The sequence below is a fragment of the Acomys minous genome (genome assembly GCF_964271855.1).
Source record: "Acomys minous genome assembly, chromosome: 15".
NCBI classification, from domain to species: Eukaryota; Metazoa; Chordata; class Mammalia; order Rodentia; family Muridae; genus Acomys; species Acomys minous.
In genome coordinates, this window is record NC_140497.1 from 34384033 (window position 1) to 34400641 (window position 16609).

At 41.8% G+C, this 16609-nt stretch overlaps 1 protein-coding gene across 3 annotated transcripts in view; it reads left to right on the forward strand.

The window, feature by feature from the left end:
- Window positions 1–9465, forward strand: part of PDLIM3 (PDZ and LIM domain 3) — a 32023-nt gene extending 22558 nt beyond the window's left edge. For 2 of the 3 annotated variants that reach the window (XM_084758932.1, XM_084758930.1), the window contains exons 5-8: window positions 2563–2826; window positions 4579–4709; window positions 6826–6937; window positions 8741–9465. In XM_084758932.1, the coding sequence (XP_084615058.1) occupies window positions 2563–2826; window positions 4579–4709; window positions 6826–6937; window positions 8741–8930 (697 nt within the window). In that variant the 3' untranslated portion in view covers window positions 8931–9465. The remainder of the gene's footprint in view (window positions 1–2562; window positions 2827–4578; window positions 4710–6825; window positions 6938–8740) is intronic. The other variant, XM_084758931.1, reaches the window with a different exon arrangement.
- The last annotated feature ends 7144 nt before the right edge of the window (window positions 9466–16609 follow it).

Below are 16609 nucleotides of genomic sequence, written 5' to 3' on the forward strand. Positions count from 1 at the left end.
AGGATTTATGTGTCAATGCACCTGGTGTTTTAGTACTAGCCCTGGCTCATTTGGCTACGTCATCACGGTTGAAGCCATTCAAAGCACCAGCGAGTTTAATATTAAGTTATACACCATCTTAAAGCCAAAGCATAACTCAAAATATGTGCAAGGTATTTTTATAGACCTGACTGTAAATATGCCCTGTTCGCTAAAAGGCTGAACACATCCCCAGAGATGTCGGTTGTCTGCGGAAGAACCGACCTGGTTGTAAAGTCATTGACGTCACTTCCCCTTTGCATGGGCTCTTGCCTCATTACCGAGACAGCCTCAGGAGATGGCATTAGTGCCTCCGTTGCAGGTCACTCATGAGGATATACCACGGGGCCTAGAGACCCTGAGGACCATCTTATTCAAATCAACACAGGAAGTCTTTTAATGTTGTCTTGGGTGTTTATAAAAGGTCCCTCTTGTTGGCCTTACGTCATTTCCTCCAGTTACTAGACATGGGGTCCCTAATTCAAATGCTAAAGGGAGACATAGAAGACACGGTCTTTGGCAAATTGAAACCATATGCACATACATAGCAATACACAATAGCTAGTAACAGAAAAAGATTACTAATTACAACTCAAAATATAGCATATCTCTGAGTTCAAGGTGATAACAGCTCAGCCAACATCCAGCATCCTGCCTGGCACACAGGAAGCCGGAGAAGACCTAAATCTTGCCTAAGCGGGTTCATTATGTCCCCCCAAGTCCCTCAAGATTTAACTCACTGTCTCAAACTCTCATTTTTCAAGTTCATGAACCTCATTATACTTACGTTAAAATATTTAATTCTGCCCAAACTACTGTACAAGAGGAAACTTTCTTCCTCTCTTTTAGTAGTTGAAGTCAATTTTGGGAATTAGAGCTGAGCCTTTAATTAAAAAAAAAAAAAAAAAGGCCTAACTAATGTCCTGGCTGTGTTTTAAAGAGACTCTCAACAAGCAGGAGCTGAAGGGATGGTGTAAGAGGTTATGTAACACAAGACCCTAAAAAAAAATTTAACTTATTTATTGACAGTATTGTCCAAACTAACCAGCTGCAACATTCATTTTTTTTTTAATCACTGTTCAGCATCTGTTTGGGTTTTGTTGTCTATGTGGGGCTTTAGTTAACAATAGTAGCCCTTTATGGCACAAGCCTTTAATCCCAGCATTTGGGAGGCAGAAGCAGGCAGATCACTGTGAGTTCGAGGCCAGCCTCATCTACAAAGCAAGTCCAGGACAGCCAAGGCTACACAGAGAAACCTCATTTTGAAAAAACAAAAACAAACAAACAAACAAAAAACCCAATAGTAGCCCTTTAAAGTAAATGCAGAGATGAGGGTCCCATATGTCACAGTTGAGACTGTTGGCTTTAAGGCAGTCACATCACATATATGTATGTGTCTCAGGTCCACAGCAATACTAACGGGCAGTCATAACAGAGCTTTACATTAATATCAGCACTTCTTTTTCTTTATTCTAAATGGCTGTGCATTTTTGGAGACTCTCATAATACATACCATTTTCTCATAGAATGTATCTCTATGTAGATTTAATATTCCTGTAGAGGGCTGCAGATGTGCTCAGTAATAGAGTGATTCCCGCTGCCGAATTAATTAATTAACAAAATGCATGTCAGTTGTGGCTGATCTCCAATTCAGTTTCATAAAGTGTACAAAGTTTCCCTAGTTCTTGACTAGGGTGACCAACGTCTATAATATCATTAAACTCCATAATATGCATGGAAATATATTGTGTGTCCAAAATCTTGCATGAAACACTTGTATAGAAAGGAAACAAAATTTAGCCTTGCGTGGCATCCAAATAATGTGAGATGGCCTATTTGTTCTATAATCATCAACTGTAAGGTGGTACACATTTGTTGACTGTTTCTAATTCCTGTATTAAGTTATAGAAAAGTTTTTAAGGTATTTGTAATAAACCAAGTGAACAAGAAGATAATATATTGAAATAGTAAGAGCAAAATGTTGATAAAATAGCTCTAAAATATAATCTTTATTTAGCCTTACCCACAAGTCGCCAATTACTATTCAGTCAACGTTCGACTCTATGGCTGAAGCATAAAATGGTTAGCCAAATCTTCATGCTGCATAATGTTACTATTTATGAAATAGCATTCATTAATACTTTAATTATAAAATTCAGAGACATAAAAGGATATCCAGCTTTTCTCCCTTCACCGCTTACCTGTGATATCGTCAGAAACTAAACTATTTGGCCTCTGTTTTTAAATAAAAAAGACATCTGGTTTCTACCTGCTCTATGTACAACTCTCTCAACATGTTAACCCTCAACTTGTTAGAACCAAGCCAACAAATGCAGTACCACCTGCAACGTTTTTACTTCAAGTTTTTGTTGTTGTTGTTGTTTCTGCATGGGAATTTTTCATTGTTCTTTTTAGAAACACATTCTAGCCAGGGTTTTAGACTGATCACCTCTTCTGTCCCCAATTCTTCCTAACCTATCTGTACTTGTTTTCTCTGTTCTTCCGGTCTCTTGCGTCATCTCTATAACGTGGTCATTAACACAGTGGCTGCAGCACTCCTTCTGGTATTGACTGTGGCAGTGGACGGAGCACCCCTTCCTCCGTCAGTACTGTTAGTACGATCTGCCCAGGTGACTTGAAAATTGCTGCTAAGATGGCCCCTAACATTCCTTTGGAAATGGAGCTTCCGGGCGTGAAGATTGTACATGCTCAGTTTAACACACCTATGCAGTTGTACTCAGATGACAATATTATGGAAACACTTCAGGGTCAGGTTTCCACAGCTCTAGGGGAGACACCATCCATGAGGTAATAATATGAGATTTTTTTTTTTGAACCGTGGGCATATTGACTAAACACATGGGTGATGTCAACTTTAATGGTTGCCTTTTAACATTGTTTTGGTGGAAAGAAAGCTATGGGAAAGTTTAGGGGGGGAAAAGAAATGTTTTGCAAACATTTAACCCGGTAGTAAAAACTTATCTGCATAGATGATAGGACGGATATAAATAAAATAAAATCACATGAAGACCAAATGGATGTCTTTTGAAAACTGCAGCGTACTTTTATAAGTGACTGATTTAGTATCCTCAGAAGTGGCTTAAGATCTTTTGTAGGTGAAAAGATGGGGGGAGGGGTGATGTCCAAACACTACTGTGAGATGATCCTTTCTCTAATGGGAATGTATGGAGAAGAACTGGTTTGCTGTTTTAAATGTCTGCATTTCTTTAAACTTTTATAAGCAAATGCTTCAGGCTGTTAGTGAAGATATCCAATTCCTGTTAGGCTTTATTTTGACTAGTTTGTTCTTTGTTATTAATGTGTGTTCCAAGTACTTTTGCCACAGAGCTTTTCCAATTAAGAAGATTTATTATGGAATGAAATCCCATTGCTTCTTTTAATATTGCAAAGTCACTTTTTATAAATTGTGATACTTAAGAGTGCTATGTGGCAATATCTCAAAGTTGTCTCAGGGTTTATACCATACCATGAATTAATCCCAAAGCCATTTTACAGAGGAAAAAAAATATATATATATGGTTAAAATATGCACAGATAGATTTCTAGGTAATACAGTTAAGTAACATAAAGTGTTTAGTTCCTGACAAGTAGAATTATGATGCATTTTTAATTGTTCATTATTTGCTGAAAGCATAGTAGATAACCCTGTTCTCATTATTATTGTGACGATTTTAAAGTAGAATAACCAGTTTAGCAAATGCATTGATGAGAGTTACTGCATTATGTAGGTTGGATCACTGTCAGGTGAATTTCATCAACTTACAAGTTCATTGAAACTTCATTTTATATCAAAAATCATAGAATTGAAACTTCTATGAGTGAGAAGAATCAAAATGAGTTCCCTCCTACACGACTGTGTCTGCTCTCTTTTTTGTGGGGGGGGGGGGAGGCAGTTTCCTCATGTCTAAATTAATCATATAGCCATCAGACAAAAGTTTTATCTTTTCAAACTACCATGTCGTGACAGAGCTCACCTACGTGAATTCATGCCGTACTTCTTTGTTGTTGTTGTTGTTGTTGTTTTTGTTTTATTTGGTTTGGTTTTTTAAATATATTTTATTAATTTATTCATATTACATCTCAATTGTTATCCTATCCCTTGCATCCTCCCATTGCTCCCTCCCTCCCATTTTCCCCTTACTCCCCTCCCCTATGACTGTAACTGAAGGGGACCTCCTCCCCCTGTATATGCTCATAGGGTATCAAGTCTCTTCTTGGTAGCCCGCTGTTCTTCCTCTGAGTGCCACCAGGCCTCCCCATCCAGGGGATGTGGTCAATTATGGGGCACCAGAGTTCGTGTGAAAGTCAGTCCCCACTCTCCACTCAACTGTGGAGAATGTCCTGTCCATTGGCTAGATCTGGGTAGGCGTTCGAAGTTTACTGCATATATTGTCCTTGGACACGCCGTACTTCTTACCCTAGAGACTGACTTGGGGGCAGTCCCCGAGCAGCGCTTGCCATAAACAAGGGCTGATATTTGTTGTTGTGTTGCCTTGGGGAGCTCCCGATGGTGCATCACCAGCTATGTCTGTGTTTCAGTGAGCCCATGGCCTCAGTGCCCCCTCAGTCGGATGTGTACCGCATGCTGCACGACGGTCAGGATGGACCAGCTCCTCCCCGCCAGTCCGGCTCCTTCAGGGTGCTCCAGGAGCTGGTGAGCGACGGGCCTGGTGAGCCGCCACTAGCATCTACTGACCTATTTGCAAAGGCCCGTAAATGGGTGGGGAAGAGGAACCCAACGGCAGGGAATGGGTGTCCGAACACGAGTTTTAGGCGGCAATCAAAACAATCAAGCGAGTCTGCGTTCAGAAGTACTTAGGAAAAGAATTATCTGGACATATCAAAGTATTCACGGAATGAAAACACTCATTTAAACACAAAGCACCAAAAACAAATTCTATTCAGATAGTAGTCAAGGGCCAGCATGGCTTATTAATCAAAGACTTAGTTTTTCAACAGATGCTATAAGATTTCTCAGCCTCTCCTCCCCAACTCCTTAGAGTATCATCAACTTCAAGGCAAAAAAAAAAAAAAAAAAAAAAAAAAAAAAAGAAAGAAAGAAAGAAAGAATGAATGAATGAATGAAATGAAACCTACTGTGCACCTCACTCTGTGCAGAGTGCCTTGCATTTAGTATTACCAATTTTTCGCAATAAATCAGGAAGGTAGGAACTATTACTTGCCCCATTTGACATATGAGAAACAGGCATGAGAGAAGTGGAGTTGGATATGGCCACACAGCCAGTATGTACAGGAGCAGACCTCTCACCGCTCCTGTTGTCCTCTGGCTTGCACTTAAGCTGATGCCTTTTGTCCCCCAGATGATACATCCTTCCCCAGAGGAGCCACACAAAAGGCAAAGATGCCTCATAAGATGGGTACAAAGATGGGAATAAGTGTTGCCAGGGTTTTAGAAATAATAGCAAAGCGTGTGCATCCCTGGTGCGGATGTGAACGATGCGGCCACTGTGGGAAGCAGAGCGGCTGCCTCTGAGAGAGCACCTTAAGAAATGGCCCGGCAGTTCTGTGCCTAGAGAGACATTCTCAAAGCAGAAATGAAAACGCACGCACTTGTACAGTGGTATGCCGGTTATGTGCAAAGACTGGATGGGTGCAAACATTCAAAGACCCATTAAGACATGAGTGGATCAACAAGATGGGGAAACATGCCAAGGACAGAATGTTAGTCCACCTTTGAAAGGTATGAACTTCTGACCGAGGCAAGACTATGGACGAAGCTTGACAGCATTACGCTAGCTGAAAGAAAACAGACATAAAAGGAAAGCCCGTATGGTTCTGTTTACATGAGACATCTAGAACAGACAAATTCATAGAGCGGAAGTCGAGAAGAGGTTTCTGGGGGCTGAAGAGGAGGGGAAGGGTGCTTCCTGTTTGGTGGTTACACAGTCCCCGGTTTCTGTCTGTGGATGGTGAAAGGTGCCAAAATATATAGGATTTTACTGTTTTTTGCAGCAGGTGAGCACATTCTCAAGTCGTGAGAATGGTCAATTTATGACCATTTTTTTTTTCAAAAGAGGCAGAACCAGGCAGAGGCCAGCCTGGTCTACACAGAGCACGTTTCAGAACAGCCAGGGCTACACAGAGAAACCCTATCTCTAGAGAGAGAGAGAGAGAGAGAGAGAGAGAGAGAGAGAGAGAGAAATGAAAAGAGAAAAAAAGTACTATGTGCTTTTCCAGAGGTCCTGAGTTCAAATCCCAGCAACCTCATGGTGGCTCCCAACCATCTATAATGTGATCTGATACCCTCTTCCAGCACACAGGTGTACGTGCAGATAGAATACTCATATACATAAAATAAATAAATAAATAAAACTTTTTTTTAAATGTGGCTGGAGAGACGGCTCAGTGGTTAAGAGCACTGACTGCTATTCCAAAGGACTCAGGTTTAGTCCCCAGTACCCACATGGCAGCTCACAACTGTCTGTAACCCCAAGATCTGACACCTTCACACAAGCATACAAGCAGCCAAAACACCAATGTACATAAAATAAAACTATTATTTAAAAAGATATCCAATGAAAGGCGCCCAGTCCTTCAAGCATCTTGCAACAGTTCCCAACGGCACATTTTGTGGGTAATTTTGTTTTAACGCGGCCTGTGTCAGAAGCAAGTCTCTCCTGCACCACTGGGCCCTGCTCCCCTGGAAACCACAGTGCGGATGCAGCTGACGAATCCTTGGGCTAAAGTGCATGCTTTAAAATAGACTCCCAAGGATAACTGGAGCCAGCTGCTCCTCACCATAAATGGAAACACTTTGTTTTTCAGATGACCGTCCCGCTGGAACTCGAAGCGTGAGGGCTCCAGTTACTAAAGTCCACGGCGGAGCTGGCAGTGCCCAGAGGATGCCATTCTGTGACAAGTGTGGGAGCGGCATTGTGTATGTCTTACTTTTAGCTAACTGAGGGGTTTATCCTGAGTCTTGCTGGCAGTTTTCCATTTCTCGTACTTTTAAGCCTTTGTAGAGGAAAGGCAACTTTGAAAAAGTTAAATTTCTATTTATTGACTTAAAATAGAACATTTATAACAAACATGTTAGCATATCTACCCAGTGTGCCTTAGTCATAACTTCAAATTGGCATAGAATGAGTCAGCAGTCTGAGCCTTCAGAAATACTTTTGTGATGAAAAAACAAAACAAAACAAAACAAAACTGCCCAAACCTATATATATATATACATATATATATATACATATATATATGTATATATATATATATAAACAATTTCCAAGAATCATGCATTTGGTTGGGCTTTTTTGTTTTGTTTTGGTTTGGTTTGGTTTGGTTTGGTTTGGCTTGGTTTTGGGTTTTTTTGGGGGGGGGGGAGGGAGGGGTTGGTTTTTCAAGACAGGGTTTCTCTGTGTAGTCTTGGCTGTCCTAGACTCACTTTGTAGACCAGGCTGGCCTCTAACTCACAGTGATCTGCCTCCCAAGTGCTGGGATTAAACGCCAGGCACGAATCATGCATTTGTGACCAATAATTTTAATTATACAAATATCAAGATATAAATTCTTAAAATACAGTCAGCCTCCATCATCAAGAACCCCATATGTTAAGAGCCACTTTTGTTATTTCAGATTTTTCAAGTGAGCCCTATTATCTTTTTTTTCCCAAGATTTTATTTATTTATTGTTTATACAGTATTCTGCCTGCACATATGCCTGCAGGCCAGAAGAGGGCACCAGATCTCATTAGAGATGGTTGTGTGAGCCGCCATGTGGTTGCTGGGAATTGAACTTTGGACCTTTGGAAGAGCAGACAGTGCTCTTAATCTCTGAGCCATCTCTCCAGTCCCGAGTTATATCATCTTTTTTTGTTTTTTGTTTTTTGTTTGTTTTTGTATTTCTTTTGTTTTGTTTTGTTTTTTAGTGTTTTGGTGTTTTGGTTTTTCGAGACAAGGTTTCTCTGTGTAGTCTTGGCTGTCCAGGACTCACTTTGTAGACCAGGCTGGTCTTGAACTCACAGCGATCCACTTGCCTCTGCCTCCCGAGTACTAGGATTAAAGGCATGCGCCACCTTCATCTGGCACTTCTATCCTGCCCTTTTATCCTGTTGTCCCACTACAACTAGAGACACAATTTGCCCAGTTATCCAAGAGAGTGGTGGGAGAAAGTTCTAGTTAGAACCAAAGGAGCAAAGTGGAGAACAGAAGAAAAGGGGGTGATTGAACAATGCCTCTGAAAACATACAACTCATAGTGTCACCAAAAGTAACATTGTTCCCAAATGGCAATGTTACTTGTGCTTGGTTAAGGTGAGCCCACCCACGGAGGGTGCCATATCGACTTGCTACAGTAGATGCTGGACCACCAAGATAGCAAACCAACAGGGGGACCTCCAACTCTGCAGCTCACAGTCTGGCTCAAAGTCACCACAACCCCTTTACGGGGTTCGGCTTCCATAGTCATGACTTCCACTTGTAAAGAAGCTGGGGTTGGGGAGGGGGGGGGGAAGGGGGGACGGGATGGCCGGGGTAGCATGAGACAGAAACTAGTGTTCTCTGACTTACACGTTGGAGACTCTAAAGTCTATTCAGTCGCACCTTGGTATCAGAGAAAACGGTGATGCTGTCTGTGGTCGAATTGTGACATACACAGGTCAGATATGCAGTGTTCTCTGTGAAACAGGCCAGCTTGTGGCAGCCTCGTCTTCACCTGTCTGTACCCGTGTCTTCTCCCCACAGAGGTGCTGTTGTCAAGGCCCGGGATAAGTACCGGCACCCCGAGTGTTTTGTGTGCGCTGACTGTAATCTGAACCTCAAGCAGAAGGGCTACTTCTTCGTGGAAGGGGAGCTGTACTGTGAGACCCACGCGAGAGCCCGCACGAGGCCCCCAGAAGGCTACGACACCGTCACTCTGTACCCCAAAGCTTAGGTCCTTTGCAGACCAGAACACGCATGCACGCACCCACGCACACTTAACACTGGCTGATGATACGGAGCTTCAAGCAGGAGTAAGAACAGTCACCTCCCAGTCCAAAGCCGAGACTTGTAGGCATTTATCTTACTGTGTAGTAAGGGAAAGAAATGAGGAGGCAAAGGCCAGCCTAGTGACAAAAACAAGTGTTATCTATGGCTTGTAATTCTTTATATTGGGGGACAGAAATAGTGACATTTAAAGCAATAATGGTTCAACGCCATACTCCACAGTTTCCATCTGTCACACAGCCATCCAATGAATGAACTCCTGGATATTTGGGGAAGTTCAGGTTGTTTTTCCTTCAAAGTGCTTTTGGATATTGTAGTCAGTAACGTCAAATAAAAATCTTGTATTCTAACAAAGTCTGCAGATGTCTCTGCCTGTTATTCCTGGAGTGCATGTCAGGAAGACGTTTCCAGGATTCCTGTGCTGTATATGCAAACGTTGTACCACTGGATAACACAAACATAATAAATAAACAAAGCACGGATTGTCGAGTTTTTTTTTTTAATTCATAGTGAAGTGGTAATCAATGGATTCATCCTTTCAGCAAGAGGATCCAACTCCTATCTTAGTATGTAAAGTAACAACTTAAGTATTTCAAGAAGTCCAGCAGAGGTGGTGCACACCTTTAATCCCAGCACTCAGGAGGCAGAGGCAGGTGATGACTTGAGGCCAGCCTGATCTACAGAGTGAGTTCCAGGACAGCCAAGGCTACACAGATAAATCCTGTCTCAAACCAAAACAAACAAACATAGACACGTTTTGTATATATATATATATGAATTATATATTTATACACATATATAAGTGTATGTATGAATCTGTGTCCTCTTTAGTGTTTATAGTTTAGTTTTTTGCGTGTATTGTAAGGGTTGGAGAGAGAGAGAGAGAGAGAGAGAGAGAAGGCCTGAACAAGTGTGCCCGTGTTTGTGGAGGCCACGGATCAATCTTCTCAACCTTGAGTTTGGAGACAGATCTCTCTCTCTCTCTCTCTCTCTCTCTCTCTCTCTCTCTCTCTCTCTCTCTCTCTCTCTCTTTCTGGAACTCTGGAACTCTGGCCTTGCTGGTTGGGCTGGAGGGTCAGCAACCCCAGGGACCTGCCTGTCTCTGCATCCCCAGCTGACATTACCAGCAGCTGTCAGCGCCCCGGCCCTTTTACGGGAGTACTGAAGATCAAATGCTGGTCCTCGCACTTGGAGGGCAAACACTATCACTGAGCCACTTTCTCATTTCCCCACTGTTTCTTATAAGCCCTAAATTTCTGCTGACGGGAGGAGTACTGAAAATTTCTAGTTTAAGGTAATTTAATATCATTCCCATTAATACATTTATTTTTGTTTTGGGCTCTTTTTATTTTTTGTGTTTATTTACTTTATTTTATGTGTATGGGTGTTTAGCCTGTAAGGATGTGTACATGTCGTGTGCATGCCTGGTGCCTGCAGAAGTCAGAAGAAAGAAATGGGGTATCTTGGAACTGGCGTTACGGAAGATTGTGAGCTACTATGTAGGTGCTGGGAGTTAGACTCTGGTCCTCGGCAAGAGTGACAAGCACTCTTAAGTGACAAGCCACCTCTCTGGCCCCCAGCATGGGCTCTCTTGATTGAAATGTCTCCTTTACATAAACATTCAGGGAAATTGAAAGTTCAAGACCCATCAGGATTGTTTCTTCCTCTGACTTAGGCCCCTTTTCTGCATCCCAAGATGACATCTCTATGAAGGGACCTACTGGAGAAGACAGCACTGCTGCTCTAGTAAGGCTTGCTGATACCCACTGCTGACCTCCATGCCCTTGCTGTGAACTTTCTCTGGGCATGATTCAAGCCAGGCCTTAACCTTGCCTCCTCCTTAACCTTCCAAATTCTTAGCGCAGTCTTCCAAGGAGTCTTGAATCTGGACATGAACTGTCTCTGGCCCCTGGTCCAGGCAATCTGCCATGTAATTCCTGCTAGGATTCACCTTCCCTGACACCCAAGCTAGCCTCACAGCGATGCCCTTGACTTGTACCTCTCACCTACTTTCCTTAGCATTGACACTAGGACACTTCGGAACCTGTCCTATGAAAGTTTATACAGCTAGAGCAGGTAAAACGGACTGTCTCCGACACTCTGCCTGCCATGGTGTCACGCAGCCATGCCTACCTGCTGTAGCTGCCACTTGCTCACCTAGATCGCGTGTCTTCCTCCTATAATTGTGAGGCCTTTAACTCTGGCCCTGATTTCTCCAGAGAATGCGTCATGGCCTGCCTCCCCTTAGGCATTGGAGATTATAACCTCTACAATGAGACCCGTTTGTTACCACAGCTACTAAAAATAGTGAGGTTATTTTTAAGCATTTGTTCTGGAAATCTGAGTTTTAGAAGCTGGAAAGTAAATGAATGGCAAGAGACTTAGAAAACCTGAGAAAATTGAAACCAAAAATAGCAACCGAGAAAAAATAGAAATACAATTGGATTTACTCTCTAGACTCTTGAAAAAGCACGAGCATTGACGAAACCAGGCACTCCTGTTAACTCCACGTTTAGAGGTGGGACCACCAAAGGAGAAGGACGTGGAAGGTATTTAAGAATCACGTAGAGGCCTCTGGGGTGCAGCTCAGCCTCCCATACTCAAAGCTCGGGGCTTGATCCTCGACATTGAATAATCCAAGTGTTGGAGTGCATTATCTGTAATCCTAGCCCTCAGGAAGCAAGATCAGGAGGGTCAGAAGTTCAAGGTCATCCTCGGCTACAGGGCCACCTACATGGGGTTCTGGTTCACCCCACAACAAGGAAGAACTCAATATGGCTACACACTTCGCCACTTCCAACCCCTATACACTCACACCCGCCCGTGAGTGGGTGAGCCTCACACACAGAAAGGGAAGCAGAGCACTGCTGGACCAGAAAAGGAAGCACAGAGGATGACTGTACACCTCACAGAAAATAGTATAAAATAAGACTAAGGACTCGTGAAGAAACATTAGACGTTACTGTACATTGTGTTTTGGACATTTTCCGAGGCTGGGCATAGGGACATGTGCCTGTAATCCCAGCATGTGAGACTGAGACAGAAAGATTATTTTAAGATTAGGGATAGCCTAGGCTACACATTGAGCCCTTGTCTCAATTAATCAGTCAATAAACAAAGAAATGATGGTGTTTCCCTTATAGTTCACATATGTTAAATACAGTAGAGTACATAGTGAATTGCTCACACTCAAGTTTAACATGGAACTTATTATTATAGTAAAATATAATAGTGTCTATAAAATCTGAAATTTCTGAGAGATATGGCTGTAATTAGATAATTTAGATTAAATGACTAAGGCTTGTGAGGCCCTATCACTGACTTTAGAATAAACATTATTCTTCAAATAATTTAATCCAAAGTGGTTTTGTTTGTTTGGTTGGTTTTGTTTTTGTTTTGTTTTGTTTTGGTTTGGTTTGGTTTGGTTTGGTTTGGTTTTGGTTTTGGTTTTGGTTTTGGTTTTGGTTTTGGTTTTTTAGACACAGTTTTTCTAGGTAGCTTTGGCTGTCCTAGAACTCACTCTGTAGATGAGGCTGGCTTGGAACTCACTGAGATCTTGGCTACCTCTACCTCCTGAGTGCTGCGGTTAAAGGCATATGCCACCACCCACCAGGCTCAAAATTCTTAATATATAAAAGAATTAACTAGAATTAATAAAGAGACATGAATGCTATATGAAAATTATTTTGAAATGTGTAAAGTAAGACATAAAAAATCAATGATAAAAATGAAAAAGTTTTTTAAAAAGATTTTATTTATTATTTTTATATGTGTGGGTAGCTTGCCTGCGTGTCTGCCTGTGCACCCTTAACACACAGGCTCACAGAGGTCAGAAAGGAGTTGGGTTTCCTAGAAGTAGAGCGAAAGGTGCTTATGAATCACCCCGTGAGTCCTGGGCATCAAACCTGGGTCCCCTAGAAGAACAGCCAATACTCGGAAATACTTAGCCATTTCTACAGCCTCAAAAACTTTTTTAAAGCAAACAAATGAGAGAGAAAATTTCTCCTTATATAGTATTTTGTCCTTCAGTAATGAAATCATGCCAGAAATTCTATGTAGAAACTCACGTCATGCACAACAACAACAAAGACAATCCATTTTGATTTTGCTTACAGAAGAATATATTCTCTTAGAGGAAAAATGAAAAAAAAAAAAAAGCTTGAACATTGTTTAGATTTACAAGCTTCAGAAATCCAAAATACTCAACCTAAGTGTCTGTGTTACCATATATTTTTGCACCTGTTACACAGAGGATCATAAAGCGTATTTGTTAGTGTCTCTGATTAGCAGCTTACTCATCTCTGCCTAAGGTAAGGTTTCCCCGTTGCCCAACACAGGAGCAGCCAAGCTAAGCACAGTGCAGCTCTGAGTCTTTTTTATTAAAACTCTAGTTACAAATGCTTGGCCAGGGGCTGGGGCTATGACTGGGTGGTTAAGGCACATGTCTTGTTCTTACAGAGGACCCAAGTTCAATTCCCAGCCTCCACATCAGGACGCTCACTACTGCTTTTAACTCCAACTCTAGGGGATGTCCTGAACCATAGGCTCATGCACATGTACAAACACACACACATAAGTACGTAAGGAGATAATAAAAATAAAATTAAAAACAAATATTTGGCATGTTGTCTTTTAAACAAATCTGATTTTAGCTCTAAGAGAAGTTGCTCCTCGTGATCGTTATTCTATTATTATGCCATCATGGCTGACAGTTCTTTTATTTATGCTGTGACTTAATTCAAATAAGACAAGAATGTGGAGGAAAGAATAAAGAGATGAAAGGGATTCGAGCAGACAAGTCTCACCTGCCCTACATGACTGTGTCACAGTACGGGTCACAGGTCTCAGACTGCTGTGGGGGATGCTTCAATTAAGTCAACTGGGCACTGACGAGCAAGAGGTGCTGAAGACAAGACGTGGAAAACTCATTTTACTACTCCCATCCATTTGCAGAGCTCTTCAAAGCTCATGAGAGTGCTTTCTGTAATTGGTTTGTAAAAACCAAGTACCTTTAAGGTGGGCTACTTTATCATAATTATTTTTAGATTGGGGGATTATTGTAGACCATTTTTACTTAGTGACTGGATGAACAATCCAGCATAAAATCTGAGAGCGGAGGGCCACTGAGATCACTCAGCTGGTCAAGTGCTTGATGCCAAGCCTGATGACCTGAGTTCAAATCCCTGCAGCCCACACAGAGGAAAAGAACTAACTCCTGAAACTTGTCCTCTCTCCTTGACACTCTTAGTGTGTTGTTGTGCAGACAAGTGTGTCACATGCATACCCATGTATACAACAGGAATGTACATCACCCACATATGTTGGGATGGTCTGATGTATTTTGATGCAAAAGGGAGAATTGTTGGAGGATGGTACAATGTATTTTGATGCTAATTAATAAAAAGCCATCCCTCCTGGGCAGGGCAGAGGAGAGACAGGTGTGGCTAAGGTTCCAGAAAGAGAGAGGAATCCTGGGAAGAGGAGGAAGACGACAGACCAGAGGACAGGGTCCTGAGAGGAGAAGAGAGAAAGGCTGTCATGGGTTAGACGAGAGAAGCACATGGCCGGCATCGATGGAGAATCTGGCCCAGATAAAAAACATTAACAAGTATTTGGGATTGTGGATGGGAGGTAGCTAAGTAGAAATGATTAAAAACAGATGGCTTAGGAATGGGACAGGTATCACATACCAGCCCTACTATGGGAGTAGTTTAGAGAATTAATGTCTGCCCTGCCCCAGGTTCACTAAGGCTATTTTAAAATATAACAAGTGTGTATGTCTTGATTGATCAATCGCCAGCCAAGCCTACTGATAATACTGATAATTTAAAAACAATATACATATATACACACACAATAGGCAAATAAATGTTAAAAACAAAGAAAATTCAAATAATCAGATCTTAACATTAACTTTCAATAACTTACAACTTTGGCTAAGTATGCAGAGGATGTCCAAAACCATGTTTTCTTTTAAGAGTAAGGAAGGCATGTAGGCATTTTACGTTACAAAATCATAAAGCATGAAGCCATATCCACCATTCAAAGAGCAATACCTTGTGTAGCCTTAGTTAATATGCTCATAAGAAGCTTCGGGTATACAAACATTTCAAATTAAGGTTATATGAAATAATTTCTGGGCATGGTGGTGTGCACGTACCTCTGATCCCAGCACTCAGGAGGCAGAAGCAGATGGTTGTCTGTGAGTTTGAGGCCAGTCTGGTCTATGTAGATAGTTCTAGGCTAGCCATGGCTTTAAAGTAAGATGTTGTACCCCCCCACAAAAAAATTATATGAATTAAGGGTCAACAAGATAGCTCAGTAGGTAAAAAATTTTGCCATGAAAGTCTAGAGACCTGAGTTTAATCCTCAGGACCCACATAAAGGGAAGGAGAAAAACTGAGTCTACAAAGTTGCCCTCTGACTTCTACACATCATGCATACACTCACATACACAATAATAATAATAATAATAATAATAATAATAATAATAATAATAATAGCAACAACAGCATGTGTTGCGGAAGTTTTTGGTTTATATGTAAACATGTTTTTGTTTTAATCTCAGGTGTGAAATATGTGGGCTGCTCCAGTTGTCCACAGCTGATAACTGCCTCATGCGAGGGCACATAATGTTTTTCAGCTGTGAACTACCTTGTGCAGGAGTATGGTCTTTGTCAGTGGGGATAAAAGCCAGCCCCAAAGAGAGACTGGAGACTCAGAGAAAGATAAAGGCTGCTGGTGCTTCCCTCTGCTGCTCCAAGTTGCTGTTAATGCAGTGTGATGAGATATCCTGTCAGAGATATCCTGAAATGAAGACTGGACTTGCCCCAAGAAACCCAATGACCCTAAACAGCAGGAAGCAGCTAAGGAAAACTATGCCTTCTCTCCCCGCTAATTTTCTTTCTCCCTTACTTGGTGTTGGGGTGTTGGAAGGGATTGGGGCAGAGAAGGGAAAGAGAGATTTAAGGAACCCAAAATAAAAATAGTTGGTTAAAAGTACACCAATAATTGGTGCCCAAGTGGGGTGCTACCTGTAACTTTATTTTCAAATGTATTTGTTTCAAATATTTAGTACTTATACCTCCCTACCCACCTATCCTAGATAGGAGAGAAAAGAGGCTAATGGGAACAGGAGAAGTAGACCTTCTTAGACTCAGTTCCTGGGAGCAATTTCACTGACCTAGTCAGCAGGACTCCAACAGACCCGTTAAACAACAACCCAGCAATTCATCAAAGGTGACTGCAGCCGCAGTAGCCGGAACCCGGAGCAGCAGCTGGAACCCAGAACCTCGAAGCAGTCTCTGGAGCGGTTCTCTCTAGGAGCATCTTGAAGTAGAAGATCCATTAACAGCCAAACAACAGGAAATGATGTCAAGACCAAGAGGCCCAGCCTCTTGTTTAGGGCATATATATATATATATATATATATATATATATATATATATATCCTCTCAGACCCCGTACTATGATGTTTATCAGCTGGCAAAGACGAAGGCCTGGAAAGAGGCCATTCCTCTTCTTGCGGATAAATATCACCTGTTCTCTCACAAGTCTGTTTCCCATCTTGGGATCAAAACAAAAACATGTTTACATCCACTACAAGCATGTTTTAAGTATTATATA